Source organism: Vollenhovia emeryi, unplaced genomic scaffold, assembly GCF_000949405.1.
Source record: "Vollenhovia emeryi isolate VEMERY1.0 unplaced genomic scaffold, V.emery_V1.0 DF939180.1, whole genome shotgun sequence".
Classification (NCBI taxonomy): domain Eukaryota; kingdom Metazoa; phylum Arthropoda; class Insecta; order Hymenoptera; family Formicidae; genus Vollenhovia; species Vollenhovia emeryi.
The window spans coordinates 657,381-678,368 of NW_011967186.1; the positions used below are offsets into that span (position 1 = coordinate 657,381).

The following is a 20,988-nucleotide window of genomic DNA, read 5'->3' on the forward strand; positions in this document are numbered from 1 at the left end:
TTTGGAACAAATAAAGAAAACAAAGTCTCTAACTTTAATAACAATTCATAAACGTACACACCTAACTATTGTATTTAGTTAAATTGGTCCAGAACTAGAATTGATGAAAATGCTTTCACTCTGTGTTAAACCCCGTAAGATAAATTAGGAAATAGTGTTAAACGATCGCCGAATATGATCGATCGACCCTGTATTAATGTAACATTTCATCGTAGCCTCTTAACAAGTAATATTATTAAAACTCCGTCTAAAGCCAGGAACTAGCGCTTTAAGGAATATTGTTTCACCCTTTACACACTTTTTCACACTTCAATTAAAATGTACAATGCAAAGCTTCTCGACTTGCACGTCGTTTACTCCAATTGATATCCTTACAAGTAAACACGCTTTAAATGTACTTTAAACAGCATAAAACTCAAGTGCGAAACAGGTGAAAAGGGAGGATGAAACTATCACTGTAACATATAGAACCTGTGTTAACAGAGACTTTGGGGTTGATACATATGCGGAGCATCACTATCCAGTACTTGAACACCGCGCACATTATGAGATATAACGTGTATGTTTAATTTAGCCCGTTTGCACGAAGAAATTATGTCGCGTAGATTGAGATTGGCCTTAACTCTTGCTCACTTTAAATTCTTCTAATATTAATATCACGAGTTTTGCTTCAATAGATCTTCTGTGTTATGGCAATATAGGTACTCATCAATATCTAATAACGCTGGATGCAGATCCACTCCAAAATCTTTTCTGACGCTTACCACAGCTTTTGTATTATTAACTATAATATGAGCTATGAGACATTGGCTACTCCGCGTAACCTGGAATATTTTAATAAATAAAGCAATGACAATGTTGTCATAATAGACAGTTTTTCTTTATACAAAAAGACAAATATACTAATATGTATATTTTTGGTCTTCGTGTTTCACAATTTACTTGATTTAATATCATTACCTTTAAAATAACGTGGATAAAATATACAAATAAAATAACACTCAAGTAAAATATGACGAAGATAATTTTAACAATGATAATTTTTTAACAACAAAGTAAAATATTTAGCCACTTCGAGTGCGTTTTTAACACCGACACACACAGTGAGAATATATCGACAAATCGATATGCAGAAATCGCAAACAACGTTATCAAGTAAAACTTTTCATTATGCAAGATAAATCATTTAAATATCCCATAGCTCAGATTCTGTCATATATATAGATATATGTATATATATATGTATAGGAATGTTTCATTTTTCTCCTTGCACATTGTCCCTATTATCAGAGACGTAATTGTACCATATGTGTACTTTTTTTATATAATTTTTTTAACCGTATACATCCCTCACTAACATAATGTCGCCAGTGTACATATTTTTGCAAACTGGAATGACAAATATATGTTTATATCCATATGTACGCGTGTATGTATATATCTACCTACGTGTTTTATACATATAAGTCTCTTCATAAATAAAAATTCGCAGTGTGAGCACATTCAGCGATTGAACATCACTCGTAAAACTTTGTACAAATAAAAGACCAGAGTCTCTTTTGAAAAGTGTAAACAATCGAACGTGTATTATATAGTTTCGTTAAAATCTTTGGCTAAAACATCTAATTGCGAGCTAGAAGTGTACCTCGGGTAACTCTTTGTTAATGATGATCCACATCGGTTGACTTAGCTAAAATCAGCAAACCTTTTAAAGCGTTCGTTATTTAGCAGTTAAAATTTCGATGCTGACGCCATTAACAACGACAGCTGGATCGTTTTGTGATCCAGCCGCGATATAAAATATTCGTATCATCTTTCATTATCATCACGGATAACATTTGTAGAAGTTTGCACTGTAAGCCGTTATTATAATCACAGTAATTATATGCTTGTAATCCAAATAACTTACTCGAGATTATTTATCAACGTCGTTTTCTTTCTTAGGGCTTTGTTGTGTGCGGTCGAAACACCTTGTGACATCCTGAGGAAGAAAATAACATGTATCATTTACTGTACGTATTAAATGTTGATTTATTCAATGCATAATTAATGTACCATTACGCACTGAAAATAGCCAGCAATATTAATATTGAATAATAACGAAAGTACGTGTAAGAATCGCATGCGGGCAAATTCGATAAAAAGAATGCGACGTACCTGTACCGCAATTTGTAATGGCGTTAATTCACCTACGGAGCAATCACTTCGAGCGACATTCGTCGGTACTAGCCTGGGGCAGAGTTTGCCTGTGAAGAGCGTGAATAATGCATGAATGCTTCTACGTTGTGTCAATTCCATGTGACGGTGTTGGTATCCAGCCAAGTGCCGTCGATGCCGCGACGTTGTAGGGAACCACCTTTCGCACAGGTTGCAGTACCGTCTGTGTTTTATCGTCGCCTGCAAAAGAAAACGGGATAAGCAAAGGATATCTCTCGAGTCGACGGAGAGAGAGTGTCTTAAAGAACAGGTACCCTGTTGCATGCAATAATTTAAATAATTTTTCTCACACCTTTTCGTGATAAGCTAATTGAGTTATGAGATCGACGATGGACATCTCGCTCTTCTTATGAACGTTTTTTGTATTGCTCTCAACTTTAATACTCGGCGTTATAACATCGTCATCCACCAACTTGGACTCCGCTATGTCGAGATCTTCGTTGTCCTGAATCGTAATGACCGGCGGCGACCTGGATGTCTCTCTGTCTGGATTCGTATCGCAATTTACGTTAACTTCGGGCTCTAATATCGGCATGTTGTCCTCCTTGGGCTTCATTTCCTTCGTGTCGCTCGTCTTATTTCCCTGCTCGGCGAATCTCGATATCTTGGGAATTTTGTAGGTCGACATCCGAGTCTTCTCTTTCCGCTGCGGATCTTGATGGGGAACGTCGTCGCTTCGGCCCGTTAGATTCTTCCGTTTCTCATTCAAGTGCACGGTACAAGCTGGGCTCTCGTTCGACGCAACCTGGCCGAGCTGTTTAAACGTCCTCAAGGATATTGTATTGCATCCGAGCGTGTCCCTTGCCGTCTCCCTGGAATCTGCTTCGTTTTTCTCAGGTGATCTCGGTTTCTTCTTCACGAAGGAACTTTTGCTTTGTTTGGAATGTTTCTTATCAGACTTCTCATCATTAGATATATTCTCAGTCTTGTGTTTATTCGCTACAGGTGTAGAGCCCCTCTGAGGCGCGACATTACTATGACGGTCTTGAGAGACCTCACTCGAGGGCACCTCCGAGAGGCTGTTGATAATTAAGCTCAAGCCCTGCTTCTTCTCCGCGGCTGTCTTAGACCTCGCGCTACCGATCGCGCTGCTCTGTACGTCGTATCTGGACTTCGAAAGGCACTTCTTCAAGGTCTCCTTGGCCGCCAAGACCTCCTTTATCAGAGACTCGTTGCAGCAGAAATTTTCCCTGGTCGCGGCGAAATCCGCTGCCTTGCAACACGGAACCCTCGAGGGGACCTCTCTAACGGAGCCAACCGAGCTGCTATCCAATGCGGGTCTACCGTCGCCGCTAATATCGATCTCCAAGATACGTTTGTCCAAGCCAAGCGAATTCCTATCGCGAGAGGAAGCCTCGGATTTATTGTAACATCCCAACTTTGCGCTTGACTCTTCGGATGCGTGATGTGGATTGTAATAGGTGACAGGATCGAGTTTCGGCATAGATACATCCAGAAGATCCGTGTTGCTGTTGTCCGTGATCTCTAACTCCAGCTCGAACTGGGTCGGAATCGCATCCGCCGTGTACAGCTGCTCGGTGTCGCCATCCTCGACCATGTGCCTCTCCAGCTCGCTGTGGTTAACATCTGGTGAAGCAGGTAGGATCTCTATGGTCGACTGGCTCTCGTCCGAAGACTCGACCTTAATGACGGTGCTGTTATCTATCTCGAAATTATCCAACATACTCGCGGAGTCGTCCTTAAGCAAGTCGATGTCATCCTGCAGAGTGCAATCGTTGTCCATATCGCTGAAGCTCAGACGTTCCTTCTTTATCGCGACTTTACCGTGGCTCTTGTTCAAGAAAGAGTCGCCGTCTAGCTCCTCCCTCCGCTCCTTGTCAGTTTGTAAATTGTCCTCTTCGGGCGACGTCTCGCTCGGACCGGGCAACTTGGCGAGACAGGTCTCTACCTTCGACGATGCCTTCAATTCCTTTAACGCAAGCTTGAAGTTTGAGCTGCTCGGGTGTTTGAGAGTATTCTTCTGGCCATGCGTGTTTGAAATCGCATCCTCGTCTGCTTTTATCGCTTGTTCGCAATTGATATCAAAACTATCAGTCTTGTCGCATTGAGAGATAGCTTTCTGCGGGTCAGCTTTTTCAGACGACTGATTGATTTCTTTATCGCACGACGTAACGTCCGTCTCGGATCGTGAATTATTGTTACGAGATCTCGGTCTACGTTTATTGTCCTTGTCGTCAATTGACTTGTGACCTTTGAACGACGCATTCTTCTTCGGCGTGGTGCACGTCTTGGTGTCCTTAGAATCCGTATCTGGGGATGGCGCAAAATTTAAATCGACCCTCGACGCGTCACTCACTTTCCTACAGTCGTAATCCGACATTCGCCTCTGCTTGAACCTGGCCGGAAGCAGATCGGACGTCGAATTCGACCTGGACAGTTTATGGTCACCTTGCTGCACTCGACAATAGCCATCCTTGCGACTCGCAGATATCCTGTCGATAGCTCGTAACGTAACGGGAGACAGAGTTAACTTCAGATCCTTCACCATGCTATCCAGGATGCGGTACCTTTCCAGCTTGACCTCCGGTTGCCACTTGGCGCTCTTGGCGATTACGCTCTCGCAGCCCTTGCTCAGCTCACATTTGAATTCCGCGCTGGCTGACGTCCGCTTGATGATCACCTTGGGAATCTTCTCGGAGATGCGTACCGAGGGATTCTTCTTCGTTTCGCATTCCAGCGCGTTCGTTCGCGCCGAATCGGAGGAGTTGCTGCGCCTCGTACAGTGTTCCACCTCATCGCGTCCCGATCTCTTGTACTTCTTGACCGGCAATTCCGAATGGCTCGAGCTCTGTCTCTTCCGCGTCACTTCTGGAGACGACGACCTGTTCCTTTCCTGTTTCCTCAGTTTCAGTATAGGTATCTTTTCCTCGTACTTCCCCGAATCTCTCGACTCCTGGGAAGTCATGCCGTTTACCGAATTATCCGCGAGATCGGATCTCGAGGTGCTCTTTATCTTCACCTTTGGTACAGTTTTCTTAACGCTTTTGCGTTTAACGCAAACCTCCGCGTCGTCATCGGCTCGCACTATCTTACTGGAATGCTTCTCGTCTAATTTAATTTTCATCTTGGGAATCTTATTCCTGCTGAACTCCTGCAGAGAAAGACTTTCGGAGTTGCTCTCGCACAAGTCCTCGCTCGTGAGCGTAGTTCGATCCAGGATATTCGCTTGAGCAGAAGTTTCTTCGCGAACTGCCTCGATAGACGGAGTCCCCGGGCGAGACCTCGCGTTCCTGATGATCATCTTTGGTATCTTCGGCTGACAGACCGACTTGCTAGCTGCACCATCCTGCGTAATGGAAGAGGAACCCACCTTCGTGACGAACTTTGAGCTAGTCTCGCTTTTCTTGATGACGAGTTTAGGGACCATCTTTGTGTTGGCGTTGCAGTCTATCGCGCTCAAGTATGCTATCTTCTCGTAGCTGCTGGAAGAAATTTCATTCTGCTCTTTGTTTACGTCGCTGTTCGGCGTCGCTTTGGATTCCTCGATCGTTGCCGCCGACTCGACCGCCGGCACCGTCTCGTCGATCGCTTTGGCTTCAATTTCAGTGATCACCTCCGCGTCTCGGGGCTCTTTGGGAGTCGACATCCTCGAGAGGGACAGATGGTCTAGGAGCGAATTATCCTGGAGCGAATTTACCGCGCTCGTAAAATTGATGGACGACTCGTCGATGCTGCACAGACGATTGACAGCGTCCTCCTGGATCTGGCTCGTCTCCCACACCATCGGCACCATGCTGTCGTCCTCCGTGAAATCGTGCTCGGATATCTGCGCCAACGCGCACCTGTCCTCCACATAGATCCCGCAATCGGAAGAGTCCATGCATAGTAATTTGGAATCGATTATGCTACCGCAATCCTTGGGATCTTCGGTCGTCCCGGACTCCTGGCACTGCTTCTTGTCACCTTTAATGTTGCTCTTGATAACGGTGAACTCCGATATATTCTGTTCGCGCCTCTCACACGCGAACAAATCGCACACAGTCTCGTCCGTTCGTAGATTCAACGCGACGACTGGCGGAGGAATTGCCATAGGACAAGAAGCGTCCACTACATCGTTTCCTCGATCCTTCAACGAGACTTCAGCTTTTTGTCCATCGTCTTCCGGCCTTGCCGCTCGCTGCTCGCTGCCTCCTTGGTCAAGTGTTTCTTCCACGAATGCGACGTCAGCTGGATTTTCCGAGGCAACCGGTTCGTCCTTTTTTAACGCAGAATCTCCTCTGTCACGCGTGTCTTGTTCATCCGTTTGGTCGAAATGACAGACCGACTTGTTAGCTACGCCATCCTGCGTAATGGAAGATGAATCCACCTTCGTGACGAACTTTGAGCTAGTCTCGGCTGAAACACTCGCTTCTGTTGCAGGCGCAGTTTCTTTTTTATCTTCGTGATCGATCGAGTCTGATAAGGCTTGTTGCTGGCATACTGTTTCCCGGTTCACGGCAGAGTTTGAATCATCGATTACGTGTTTCGCCGAATCAATTTTGTCATCTCGTTCATTCGAGGTAAGCGCAGATTCTTTTAAAGTTTCTATAATTTTTGATTCGTCAAGCGTCTCCGTGGGCTCGTCGTTTAATTTAGATGGACTTGCGACTTTGGTGGAATTTTCCTCGGAGTTCTCTTTCGTATTTGCGACCTCAGCATCGGATTTATCGTCCTTCGGCGAGACAGCGCAACGAGGGCGCAAATCCTCTTCCACTAAATGTTCCGTTGAAGCATCCTTGTCGTCAACGTAACTCGCAGAACACCGGTCTCCTTCCGGATCGTGAATTTTCTCATCCGCTACTTTAGGAGAACACGATCGTGCCCTCTCAGCGAGCTTAATCGCGCTAGATTCGTCTCCGTCAAACCGAGATTCTTGCTTTTCCGTGCGCTCATCGCTTTGCATACTCGGCGATGGCTCAAGTGCACTTACTGGCTTATCAGTAACATCTGCTAACGCATCGCTCTGATTATTGCATCCAATTTCCCGCTCATTGCGCAAAACAGCGTCCGACTGTTCACGCTGCGACTCGTCATCCCGCATTGACTGCAGATCGTCGATGTAACTGCATGTTGCGTGATGCAATGTTGGCTCATTCGTTACGTCACAATTCGCTTTAAGATCGACATTGTCACAAGGGTCTCGCTCTACAGGCAGAAATGGAAAGGGATCCAGTCGTTTCTGCGCGACAAATATCTCGCTAAAATTCAATTCCTTAACGTTACCGGTGTTCCTCCTATCGATGTGGGAGGAATACGATTTAATTGACTCCATCGTCTCTTCCCAACACGCGGCCCTCGGTTCCAGAAATAAATTTGAACTGAACACAGAGCTCTCGCCGTACTCCTTCTCGTACTCGAGATTGTCCGCGAATACTCTCGTCTTGCAATGTTTAATACCGGGCGCGGGCTCGGTGTCCAGATTGTACTGCTTCTCGATGAAGTCCAGATCCACGATGTTCTTCTTGCCACCCTCCTTGCTCTCCTGAGCGCTCTTAGTCGCGTACAGCTTGTCCGCGTCGTCGTTGAAGAATTCCAAATGCGATGCACCTCGAGCTTTCACGCAGTTGACGCTTTTGTGAGCGGCATTCTTATTCGGCAAATAGTCAACGTGTTTTGCCGCAGACTTCGCGTCGGCCAGGTCGATCTCCCTTTTCCTACCAGCGTCGCGAATTCTTTTGATTGTCTTCCGTAACTTGGAACAATTGTGATAATCGTACGACGGCGATCTCACGAAATACTGTTCGCGGGAGTGGCTATCTTTCGCGCGAGCCTCCATAATTAACTCGCGATACGTGAATCGCGGATTGGGGCTGTAAGTTATCTTTCCGTCTTTCGTGGTGTACACAGGAACTGTATTTAGGTTCTCCAGCTTGTTTGCGCTAAAGAAGGTCGGGTTCACGTAGCCGCTGGTGCTCCCGTACAGGTCGAAGTTGCCGAATCTACCGTCGTCTCTCTTCGGTCTCTTCCATCGGTCTGCGCGCCTGTCGCCGGCATCCGGGCTCTCGTTCGGTGCCACGTCGAAGTGATTGTAATCAAAATGCACGGGATTATCGTAATTGGTGTCTTCCAAGCTGGGCTCCACCGTACCCGAGGAAGTGGACGGAACCGCGTTTAATCTGGACGTAGGATCGTCTTGGAAACTTCTCGCGCTCCTGCACGAAGAGGCGACGGCCGTTTCCTGATGCTCTTTCTTCTGTACGTTGACGCTCCTCGATCCTTGGTACGGCGAGTTATCCGTAGAGTCTTTCGGCTCTTCGCTGCAGAAGCTGGTTGCAGCGACCTTCCTCTCTGCCTCTTGCTGCACGCTTCTCCTTCTGACCGATGCGTGCTCCGATCTTGAAGCTTTCAGGGCGCTCGATGCCGGCTCGGATTCGGTGTTGACGTTACTCGAAAAAGCGTCGTCTCGCAAGTTCACATCGCAACCGGACGGTTCCGCGCGGGTATTTGAAAGCGTGCCGTTACCTTCGTCGTTCAGTTGTTCCTGCTCCGACAACGAACCACGCCTCTTCTTCGAAACAAGCGACTCGCCGTTCGCGTCTTCCTTGCACGTCGATTTGAGCTTCATTTCTGCGTCGCTGTGATCCTCGTGAGCTTCGTTATATGCAAACGCTTCCGTTTCGGAAGCGCGCTTCTCGTAATCCCGACGGTCCGCCTTGTCGCATTGAATTTCCGTCAGACTCGTCGAATTCGATCGGGCTCCGTTCGAGATCGAGTTGGTCAAGTGGCCGATCGTCTCGGCGACGGCGTTCTTGATGTTCTCATGCAGCAATTTCTCCGTTGTGTTCCGTTCCGTGCACGACACGTTGATCTCAATCTTGATCGCGTCGAGAGAGCCGCTGCTCTTGGCCTCTTCTCTCAAATGCTGTCCTTTCTGATGGTCGTCATCCTTGAGCTTCAGATTGACGTTCGTAACTTGAATGGCGAAGTCGGGGTTCATATTCTTAGTTACAAACGTCTTCAAGATGTTCGCGTGCTTTCCCTCCTGTTCCTCGGACGACTTGAGCCTCGCCACGTCCTTCTGGCTGTCGCACGGTGACTGCGACGCGGACCGCTCGTCGGGATTCGACGAACGATGACTCTTCTTAGTCGCGACATAATCCAAGGCCTCCTGCGTATCCTTGCCCTTGTCGTGAATCTCTCTAAGTGAGTTATACTTTATTCTTCTGTACTTTTTTAGAAGCCGCATCCTTTCCTCGCTGTCGACGATGCTAATGTTCTCGATCACTCTCGGTTTATTATGCGAGCCGCTGTCGGATCCTTTGGGATTCTCGACAGTACAGGATTTATCCTTGCGCGCCGCCGCCTCCTGAGTATGTTTGTTGTGATGTACGATGGTCTCGCCGCATCTCTCAGTCACGTTTTCCGACAGACATCTCTTCTTGTGAGAAACCGGCTGATCGCTCGAGATCGATTTCCTGCGATCCGCGAGCTTCGCGTACCAAGAGCCCTTCGAGTCCTTCGCGTCGACTCTCGCTGATCTATCGCCGCTGGCGCTCCTCTCCGAGGGAAAGTTCTCTTTCGCGTACGGTGTCTCGGGTTTCCGCAACTTATCGCCTCCCGGATGTTTCGACGTGGGCGAATTAACAACCTGCGTCGCGCAGCCGTCTTCCGTCCTGGAACTCCTCGGAGCGGTGTTGTTCGTCGGCGACAAACCTGCCGTACTCATTGCTGCTTGACGGGTCATATCAGTCGATACACGCCTCTTTCCGGAATAGTTAACGTCAACCTGGTCGCCGGCGAATTCGACAGGGTCGGGATCGGCACCCTGCGCCGCGTTATCCTTCGTCGAGTCGCTGTACCACAGCGCGACTTTCGCGCGCGTTTCTGTCTGCGATATTTTCTGAGCATCCGGAGTCGCCGCTTGAGATTCATTAGTGCCGCGCTCGCTCGTTAAATTTTTATAAACCTGCGATTTATTCTGTGCTCCCATCGACACGATCTTTAATTCATACTCGCCGGAGGTCAGGGTCATGCGCATACTGGTGGCCTCCACAGTTTCCGCTTTGTTGTCGTGCGCGAAAGGTTTTTCGCCGTTGTTTGCCGGAGCGGAAATCCCATTTAAATTCGCACGCTCTTTACCGCTTTTCGTGGACGTCGTAGGCTCGTTCTTATCAGCATTCGCGGAAAATTCAAATGTATTAAGAATAGCATCGTGACCGAGCATGTTGTTATCGCCGCCGTTGTTTTTGAAGCGACTCTCGGCCTGGTATCGACCGTCCAACGAATCGGCCGGTTTATTCCTGACGGTCCCCTCGCTGTTCAGGTGGTCGTAGGGCTCCCCCTTGGTCGGCGATTGCGTGAAGCTGATCACGGGGCTGTTCTGCATAATCTCAATCGGATTTGTCGATATCGTGAGATCCTCGACGCGCTCCGACGACTCCTCGTTGTCAGAGTGGATCGGCGTGTTCAGCGTGGTGGAGATCGGCGTGCACTCGGACGTAGGGAGGTCCGGCAGGCTTATGTCGTCCGGATTGTGAGACTCCTCGCTCGCGAAACTGCTCTGCTTCTTCAGGTTCGCGTCCCGGGCGGAGTCCTTCGCGGTTGCGGGCAAGACGGCGATCTCCTGGTCACCTATTCGCGACGCTTGCGACGTACTCTCCGCCGTTTTCGGCGGGGAGGCACCCTCGACGTACGCCTCCTTGCTCAGGTTTTCAAGCTCGGCGTTGTACTTGGCCGCGACCGGCTCGGCCGAGCCGGCGGCGTCGGTCTTCTTGAACTTGTCAGCCTCGAGAGTTATCGCCGCCACCTCGACCTCCGTTCCCTCTTGGAAGAACGGCACCGCGTCTTGCGTCTCCAGAGTCTCGGCGACCTGACCGTTCGTCACCTGCAAGATACTACCGATCTCCAAATTGTCGACTATGTGTATCGTTGGCACCTCGTCAGGTCCGTTGCTTATGCACTGTATGATGTGGCTGCCCGGTGGCACGACCGCCTCCTTCGCGATGTCCTTGCACGCCTGGTCCTTGGCGACCTCGACGTTCTCCGCGGCCGAGTACGATATCGTCAGGCAGTCCTGCGCCGGCACCACGCTCTTCTGCTGGTTCTCGAACGTTATCACGCTCGGGGCGATCTCCTCCGGTTTGCTGACCTCCAGACCCTCCAGCGTCTTCGCCGAGAGATCGACGTTCTCGTAACCCACGACTACCACCGGCGTCGAGTCGGTCAGAACGGCGCCCGGCAGAACGCTGGCACCCGCGCCGTCCTCGTCCTCCGACTCGTCCCAATTGGCGAGAAACTGCCGCACGTCGAGTTCCGGCTTGTTGGCGAACTCTTTAGACATCTTCTGCTGTATAACCGCGTCGCTCGCGCTCCCAGCCAAATTGTCGAAGCTCCCGCCTGCCTTTTGTACTTGGAATTGATTCTGATCGTGACCCTTCTGCGCGGGATACTGGTCCTGCTTCTGCATGCTTTCCGCGCACAGAGCGCTCGGGTGACCGTCGTGCTGCTGAGAAACCAATTGCTCCGGCTTGTGAACGCTGCGACTCGCCATCTCGGGGACGCTAACGACGTCCTGCTTGCCCTGCTTGTCCACCGGGCTGTGGTTGATCGGCGCCTGCGTGTTCACCGGCTGTTGCACCCTGGGAAAGGCCTCGGGCATGTAGTTGGAATTGATTAAAACGCCATTCTGATCGAATTGCAGATTTATCGGCGGAATGGCGGAGGTATTGACGGTTGACGCGGCGACACACGGGGTCTGCTGCAACTGCCCCTGATACGTGACGGGCTGCTGTGCCTTCAGTATTTCTCTGTACTTTTGGACGCACTCCTTGTACTGGGAATGTGGGAACGTACCAGGAACCTGGTAGCCGGGTATCCTCGCCAGCTCCCGGAGATGATTCTCCAGCGTGAATCTCTTCATCGCTAACTTCTGCTGAACCATCTGGTAGGAGCGCGGGGAGGGCGCGTGCATGGTCGCGGCATTCGTCTGCATTCTGTTGACCATGGACGCGTTGTCGGCGACCTCCTGGCAGTCGTGCGCCGCGTCCGCCGTTAGATTCCGCGGGTACTGCGAGTTGTAGTAAGTGTTCTGCGGTGCGGATGGCATCATGCTCGGATTCGGCACGCTCGTGGACGGCACGCTGGTCGGCATCATGGCGCCGCCGGTCTGATACGGCGCTTGCTTGTTGTACTTCTGCTGCGGCATCGCGAAGCCCTGCTCCGGATGCTTAACCATCCCCTGGCTCGGCACGTTCATGCCGCTCATCTTGGAATACTCCTTCACGTTGTAAGGATACTTCTGGTACTCTCCCGCGTAATTGTAGCTCTGCACGGGGTAGTTCTGCACCATGCCCGAGGATGGCGGGTAGCTGCGGGAGAGCAGGCGGTCCTTGCGATACTTGAAGTCGGAAAAGTTCCGCCGGTGATCGGCATTGGGCCCGTTAGGCGGTGGCACCATAGGCGACAGCATCTCCTTGCCAGCATCGAAATTGTCCTTCCTGAAATTGTACTCGCCTCCGAATCGCCGGGCGTCCGCCTGGTATCCGGCGGACGAGCGCACGTTCTCCCTGTAGGCCGCGTTGTTCTGGTAAGAGCAGTACTTCTCCCACTGCGGATAGTTTATGTTGGGATCCGGATTGCAGCAGAGCCCCTTGCAGGGAACGAAGGACGGCGGTGGGCCCGACCTGCCGGCGGCATGCGAATTGACGTTGGCGTTTCGCGGTCCTATCGGCGCGTGCGGCGCGTGCGACGCGTGCGACGCGTGCGGCGCGTTCATGTTCATCACATTTGGTCCATTCAGATGAGAGATAGGCCCGTTCAAAGGCACCTGATTGTTTCTGTAGCCTAGCTCCTCGTTTATGCCGCCTATCGCGGCATTCCGCGGGTCCATAGGCCCGTTCAGATTGTCCACCATGGGATTTCTCGTATTCGAAGGCCCGTAGTGGCCGATGCAGTTCTGCATCTGCACCATCGACGCCAGAGGATTGCCGTCGGCGGCATTGTGGCCGTGCGAGATGTTGCTCGGCAGATGTGCCGGCTGAAAGTGCCTCGGATTGAAATTGGGGTCGTTCTGGTGCTTCTCAAGTCCGTCCGAGCTGAGATTCAGGCCGTTGAGCTGCGTCGGGCAGGTCGGACTAATACTGGAGATGAACGACAAGTGTCCCGAATTGACATTTTGAGCGGTCGATGTCACGCCGTTTATTCCTGACTGCGGGGGATTATACTGATGCCAATCTGGCATATTTCCACTGTAGTTCATTGTACATTGCTGTTCGGCTATTATTTTGCTGCGATTACATCATTCTCCTTGTTCACAGAAAGATCTCTCCAAGTATCAAGAGCAGGGGGCAACCTGGGGAGAAGAGACTGGGTGTTACTTACTCGCTATGCGATTGCGCCAGGCACGGCCAACCTGCTCCGATTCGCGGGCCACGCTTCTCAAACTTTCCGCGGGCCGAAGCAGCCTCAGGCCCGGTTTCACCAACGTCGCTTTGACCTTAGTTTAATTCGTTCTTTGTCTCTTTCCGACGGTTACTTTAGAAAGAGACAAACGCGAATTAAAGTAACATTAAAGTTCGGCGACGTTTAGCGAAACCGGGCCATAAAATTGTTCAAATTGCCCGTGCGAAGAAACGCCAAGACTGTTTTTAATGTTAAATATAACAAAACTAGTTTTCTCATTTTCTTTCTCTTCGTTTATTTTTCAAATGTCGCGGAGCAGATAAAACTGCCACGAGGGCCGCAGGTCGGCCATGCCTGGATTATGTAGAAGTCGTGCACACCGTTACTGCAATATCTCTTGATGGCATAAATTGAGTAAAATTACTCCTAAAGATAAGTGTGCACTTTCAGCAGTGGCTGTGTTTACACGTCACCGTTAATCGGATTTAATAATATCAGTAGTTACAACTGACACGAAACAATGTCGGTAATAATGATATAAAATGACATGTACACGCTCATTAAATCCGGTTTTATAACACCAGCTGTTATTACTCCGCACCCGTTGGCGAAGAGAGGCAGACTTGTAAATCTGGTTTTAAAGAGCTGTGTAAACACTAAGCGAGTCGTTACGACACCGCCGACTTGAGATAAAATTATGAAAAGTATATCTGCCGTATTCCTTCGACGATATCCAGACTTTAAGCTGTCGCTGAACGGTGGTAGAGCAACGTGTCTTCGCGCAAACGACCGTTCTAGGAAGTTATTGTATAACTGCAGATTAATAGTGACGAGTAAACGTAGTTGTTGTTACGTTCCCGCGCTGCAAGAGCTAGTCGAGGAGTTTGGTGAAAGAACGACTTGGATTTTTTCGTAAAAATTGTATTCGTTCAAAACTGAAAATCTACGTTTTTATTTGCCAAACTGCGAGGCCCATATTTTGCATCCTCTTTTATCGACGAAAGTGCCCGTGAAGGATCCTTTCGGCCAATAAAAATCTTTCAAAACCAATTTTAGTGGCACATGGAACAAAAAAAATATTCTTTTGAAAATACGTTTAGTTTTAACAGCTTGAAATGAGATTATATTGCGTTAAAGGAAGAACAACTGAACGAAGCAATTTTAAGTAATTCAATCGAGAAAAATGTACGCTTGTTACTTGAGAATAATTTGCTTGAATGGAAAGGAACCGATATTGGATAGAAACTAATATATTTTCAAATCGCGGGTTATGATTAAACTGATTTTATTGTAAAAATAATTATGTGTATTCTTCAAGTAACAATTATACACGGAAAAAAGAGATATTGTATCAACAAGATCAGTGCAATGGAAATAAAATCGTTGATTGTGCGCGTGGACCTAATCGAGGAGGAAACCGCTGACCAAAATCTCGTACGCCAATGTCCACTAATGCCCCGTGGGCATTGCTTTATCTTATTTTATCCTTAGAATGCCTCAGCAGGGCCTAAATGCCCAGTGATGCCGCAACGCCGTACACCGCGATGCCCTCAGCGGTTTTCCCCCTCGATTTGAATACATAAAGAGTTTGAGACATTGACCTGACGCTTCTCTCTTTTTTTCCCGTGCACTTTCAGCGATAAAAAAGCCTGCGGAATATGGACCCAAGATTCAAAGTGCACACCTCGCAGACACGAGATCTGCTGAATACGATTTGCAAAGCCTCCGGCTTATCACGAGACACGGTAGTTTTTACAGCGAAGAAACGACCTCCATCAAGCTCCTCAATTATCCCCGGCGCGAATAAACGGGACAGCGTGAATTCGGGATGCGAGGGTGCGATAAAATTTCGATCAACTCCCGAAGCCACAGTCCAGATCGCTCCCCCGGCGAACGCGCGAGAACGAGGCGTCCCGATGTCCAGGCGACCTCCAGTCCGCGGAGTCCGCATCGGGCCAATTTGGTCACGTTATCGGGCGGAAGAGCCCGCGAACGCGCTCGCGGACACGTCGCTCCGGTCGCGCGGAGGAGGCCGGCGCGGCGCGGTGTCGCAGGGTGCCGTCGACGCGCGCGGGGTTAAAACGCGTAACGCAGGTGATGACCTAGATACTTTCCCTGGCATCTTCGGCACGCGAAACCACGCGCGCGCGCGCGCGCGCCGCGCGTGCCGTCGGGATGCAAATGACTCCCGGGGAATATTTAATTGATATCGCCCACCGCGCGTGAAACCCGGGCGAGCACCGCGAGTGAGCGAGCGCGCGCGCGCGCGTTCGCTAACAGGTGACACCATACTCGCGAGGTTGTGGCCATTGTTGGCACCCTACCCCAGCTCCGCGCGTAACCCTACCGCAGCCCCCCCGTGTTTACGTTCGGCCCCGCGGCCGCGACCGACCTCGTCGCGCGGCCGCGAGGTATCCGCGGCGCGGGTCCGCACGCTGCGGCGTCGAGAGAAACGCGCACCTTGCCACACGCGGGGCCTTGAGGGTGTACTACGACTGACAAACGCGACACGTACGCACGCACGCGCCACACACATACACACACACGCACACACTCACACACCCCCAGGCAGGACGGAATAGTCGCGCTGCCGCTCGCGCGTGATCGCAGAGACGATCGGCACGACGACGACGACGGCGACGGCGGCGAGGACGCGCGGTCCTTTTTGACCGTCGAAGTCAGTCGCGGGCGTCGCGCGGGCGAAACTCGCGCTCCGGGACTTACCTGCACGTTAACATCGCTCACAACACGCACGCCATATTGGACACGACTGCTGGTGAGAAAAAAAGGAGGAAAACATGCGCGCGCGCGCCCTGGCGGCGGAAGGCGCGCACCTCGCTCCGCTGGTGCGCGTACTGTGCGCGCGCGCGCGCGCGTTCACACACGTGTGCGCCCGTTTCGCACCTGGGCCTATATTCCGTACACGATTACCGACGACCATCGATACGTTAACGACGTTTGCGCAGCTTTTCTATCATGTAGAAAAAGCTGCGCAAACGTCGTTAACGTATCGATGGTCGTCGGTAATCGTGTACGGAATTTAGGCCCTGGGCTCAGGTAACGACGTAAAAAAAAAATGACGCTAATCGCCTCGCGTCTCGCTTGGTGACCGAGTCGCCGCCGTAGGCGCAAAAACCTCTCATTATGAGGCGCGACGACGGAACGTCGGGTTTCCGCTGAAACCTGATTTTGACATACGTACTAATGACTCGGACGTGGTCCGCTGTGTCCACGGACGGCGAGGGATCACCCCGGGGTCTTATTTCTCTCGAGTACTCGGCGAAACGTACCTTTCACCGTCCCGCGACCCTCGCGCCGTGTACACTAGGAATCACCGATGCCTCCCCGTATGATTTGTGCACATATCGGTGCGTTTGTACGTTTTGCATATGCACACGCGAAAAATGTATGCGTGTTCCACGTGTGTCTAAATTTATACGGGAAGGCACCGGTGATTCCTAGCGCACGCAGAACGTCGTAGCAACATTGCAGCGATATTGCAACATTGCCGTAACGTTCTGCGTTTGCTGAGACGGCACGAGTTCGTTCCCGAGCGTTCTCCATTGTGATACAAAATATCCAATTCTGCACATTCAGTTCCGTTTATTACACAGGCGATTGTACGCGTGACAATTTACAATTTATATTAAAAGTGTATATACAGTAGCTTCGATGTGTATTATTGCCGCTAAGCAACATGTTCGTAGTTTAACTCAGTTAGTCTAATTGAGTATATGAGTGGATGTAGGAACATTGCTAAAAATAATCTATTGTCTATTCAAAGCTAATATATATGCACTAAATTACTTTTTTTTTATGTACTACGAAACGAGCATAATCCGTAGTTTGGTCGGCAAGCTCCGAAAGAAATGACTTGGTCTCGTAAAAAATATCTGCTTTAAGATACTCACACACACACACACACACAATCGAATATACAAGTAAATTATAAAAGGTATTAGTACGCGAGTAAGGACCTACGCACCGCGATGTACCAATGTGTTATTCTCAGATGTAAAAAGTAGATGGTGTAAGAAAAGCGTTTTACTAATCGCTACAAACTACGATACTTTATATTGTCTCTCGTTTTTTCTCTCTCGACATCTCTCAAGGATTCAAGTTCAATTTGACGGCTTCTTGTCGTATCACAGAGATGAGCTCTTGGTTTATTAAAAATATGAACCTCAGTCCTGCAATCTGTGAAAGGTGTACATTAAAATGCACGTTCAGTTGAAAGAGCGAACTGTTACCCCGAGAGAAAACCCATTGCACAATGAATTATGTTGCCCTAATAAGTTTTATGCAACAGTTACCTCAATTACACTATTGTTATTCAACTTCATCTTATTGCCGGCCAAAATTGGTCTGCTGTCCACAAAAATCGGCCGCTTTCCCTCGGAAGACAGAAAGAAGTCTCCGTTATTCCTTAGACGGATGGTACCTTGTCGACGCGAGACTTTCCATGCCGGACCTTCCAAACCGAGGTCCACGTCGACAGCGTGATCCTTTGTGGAGCGTCCTACGCTTATCTGAACAAAGATACAAGAATTAAGAGATGCAAATCGTTCAAAATACGGCAACAACGTGAACGAGTAACGTGTGAGACCACTCTCGGTGCTCGCTTCTTACCTCTCTAGATCTCATGAGATACCGGACGAGTCTTCCCCTGAGGATGGCTAAGGTTTGATTATCAAATTCTGGGGGATTGACGCCTGTCACGCTGTCGACGAGCACCTGCCACCTGCTAAGCTCGTTTTCCAACACTTTAATCTCTCTCTTATTCTTTCTGTCCACCGTTGCCAGCTCGACGTCCACTAATTCATCTTTCACTTCCATCAATTCGGTGTCGTTGATCATATCCTCGGCGTCCGAGAAGCTCAGCACGTGCTCGCCTCGCGGCAAGCTTTGCACCGTCTGGTCCGGTAATAGATGATACTGTTTCATCAGCTGCCAATGGCTGTGTAACGCCTTCGTGGTCCTAGCTGGATAAAACGTATGTGCGTTCGCTTCGAGCAATTCTTGAAACACTTCCAACGTCGGTTGAGAGGTCTAACGAGAAAGATCGCAATAATGTGGTCATTTGACAAACCCACAGTGGATTTGTGCCTTTCTAAGAAGACAAGGAGCATTTATCATTTGGAATCCGTTAGTATCTACCGATTTAATAGTCCCTAACAGATCCTCCTCCGCCTTGCTGTACAAAGTTCTCGCTTGAATACTGGCTATTAGTTCGGGATGCAAATTGCGCATAGCCTGCACAGCCACGCGCGAGACTGCGCTGTCGTACAGCAGCGCGTACCACCTCTGCTGTATCTCCTGCAACGTGAAGCGGCAGGAAAATTTTGTACCCCGGTGGACCTTGGAACAGACAACGAGAATATTAGAAGCGTGCCACATCCCCTTAAAGGTCGTTCTACATCAGTCGCAAGTAACCAATCGCATGAACGCGAGCAGCGCTGCTACCGATCGTGATGCAGTCGCAAACGCCAGTCGCAAGGTTTGACCAAATCCAAAATTTGCGTCTCCGCGATTTGCGACGGCCAATGATGCTTCACCGTCATGGTGTCTGTTTGGCTCGGTCGATGGCTCGTTAGTTTCCTGTGTTTCTTGATCGGTTAGAAGATTTTATATTAATAAAATGAGTCATATAGACTGGGATGATGACGATTCTTTGGACGCAAGCGTTCCATATGAAGATGTGGATGAACCGCGATCAACCTTAGTGGATGTCGCAACATTCTCTTCTTTGATTGGCTGTGACTTGACGACTGCAATGTAGAAGTTGAAATCGCAAATTTCTTGCGACCTGCGACAATATGGACGTGCCAGCGATTGCTTGCAACTTAGTGTAGAAGGACCTTCACAGATATTGAAGGAAGAAGATTAGCGGCGAGGAGAAGGCGCGGATTAATTGAACGAGTACCATTCTCAGATCATTCGTCTGCTGCACGCCGGTGATCAACGCCAGGTCGTCGGCAGGTTTCCACCGACCGAGGTCTTTGGTGGCGTTGATCGAGTGCGAATGGTTCTTGCTCTTCTTGTTCTTCCGCCCGGGATTCGAGCCGCTCGGCCTGCTGGGCCTGCGATTGCACCTGTCCGACTGCGCCAGGGTGGTCGGTATTGGTATCGGAACAGGTAGCGTCTGCGTGGGGAGAACGTCCATGGGGACGGGGGCCACCGGGATCGTCCGCGACTTGGACGCCGACTTGCCGCTCGTTGTGGGCGGTTGCAGGTTGAACGTCGTCTCCACCACCTCATCGTCGAACTTCTTGCGTTTTATCGTGCGCGAGGAGCTTGAAGGGAGAGAAAGAGAGTGTCAGTGGTCAGAAGCAAGTCCGTTTGTAACGCGATTCGTTGTGCGTCGTCTCGAGGCGTAAGCCTGGCACAAGGAGTAAGAGAGAAACCACAAAATGATTGTTAAAATGTGATAACACTGGCCGATGGCGTTTCGACTCGCCGAGAGTAAGTGTAAGGGCTGAAGTGAGAAATTGATTCATTTCCTTACACCTAGGCTTACTGCACGCATTGTAGATGACGCATTAACCTCCAAGCTAAGATTAGCGACCTAGTTGACGGCCTACCTTCTCCGTTTCGTCGACAGGGCGTCCAGGGCCGACGATCCGAGGGGAAGATTCAGAAAGCCGTCCGCGGTGTGCGCGAGCCCGCTGTGATTGAGACTGGCCGGAGTCGGTAGATCCATCGTCGCGCGAAACGAGCGCAGAGAACGTCAAACCATAACCTCGTACGCCTCCGTTCCCGAATGGATCTCGCGCCTCCTCGCGAACAAGAAATCACCGCGGCCGTTCACAATCGCGTGAACCCCACGCGCAGTTATTCGCGTTCAAGGTATCAACACGCTTGTGCGGTAGCCGACAGCAATTGACGCGAAGTGAGTCGCAGAAAGCTGGAGACGCGAAGTGCGACCAAGTGCGACGATACTCGACGGCGGCGCGTATATCGATTGGTATCGATTCTCGAGCGGTCGACGCCATTGGCGTTGGCGGAGAAAATTTTTATAGTCGGATCGTATATTCAAGACAGTCTCAAGATCATCTTTAAGCCCGTATCAGACTACGGATTGAGATTAGATTGAAATTTGACCAATCGCAGTAGAGTTCACTAATCTCAAGTTTAGTAACTTTTGCTCTCATTGGCCAATTTTCAATCTAATATCAATCCGTAGTCTGACACAGGCTTTAGATACTCCGTAGCCAATGAAATATTCCATACAGCAACTTTAGATAAATTCAAGACGGTCTTGAATATAAGATCTGACTATTAATACTGGCCTAAGAGGTTCCCAAAGTCGTCTCTGTTTTACAACTTATCCTGGCATTGTTTTGCGCACAAAAGCCAATAAATAGATTTACCAGCGCAGAGAGAGAGAGAGAGAGAGAGAGAGAGAGAGAGAGAGAGAGAGAGAGAGAGAAG

The 20,988-nt window shown here is 49.7% G+C and overlaps 2 protein-coding genes across 4 annotated transcripts; both read right to left on the minus strand.

Moving 5' to 3' along the window:
- LOC105563123 lies at positions 1 to 16,378 on the minus strand. 3 transcript variants are annotated; one of them, XM_012014448.1, is made up of 5 exons: positions 16,282 to 16,378; positions 2,510 to 13,507; positions 2,158 to 2,397; positions 1,910 to 1,981; positions 1 to 1,690 (listed from the first exon to the last, which is right to left on the minus strand). In XM_012014448.1, the coding sequence occupies exons 2-4, from the start codon at positions 13,412 to 13,414 to the stop codon at positions 1,916 to 1,918; spliced, it is 11,211 nt and encodes a 3,736-aa protein (XP_011869838.1). In that variant the 5' UTR covers positions 13,415 to 13,507; positions 16,282 to 16,378; the 3' UTR covers positions 1 to 1,690; positions 1,910 to 1,915. The 3 variants fall into 3 exon arrangements, with proteins under 3 accessions (XP_011869838.1, XP_011869837.1, XP_011869836.1); XM_012014447.1 differs by having other exon boundaries at positions 1 to 1,705; XM_012014446.1 differs by having other exon boundaries at positions 1 to 1,981.
- Positions 16,379 to 17,137: 759 nt separating this feature from the next.
- On the minus strand, positions 17,138 to 20,523 carry LOC105563125 (microspherule protein 1). The gene is made up of 6 exons (XM_012014449.1): positions 20,139 to 20,523; positions 19,481 to 19,850; positions 18,715 to 18,915; positions 18,187 to 18,606; positions 17,871 to 18,086; positions 17,138 to 17,754 (listed from the first exon to the last, which is right to left on the minus strand). The coding sequence occupies exons 1-6, from the start codon at positions 20,255 to 20,257 to the stop codon at positions 17,665 to 17,667; spliced, it is 1,416 nt and encodes a 471-aa protein (XP_011869839.1). The 5' UTR covers positions 20,258 to 20,523; the 3' UTR covers positions 17,138 to 17,664.
- Between the last annotated feature and the right edge of the window lie 465 nt (positions 20,524 to 20,988).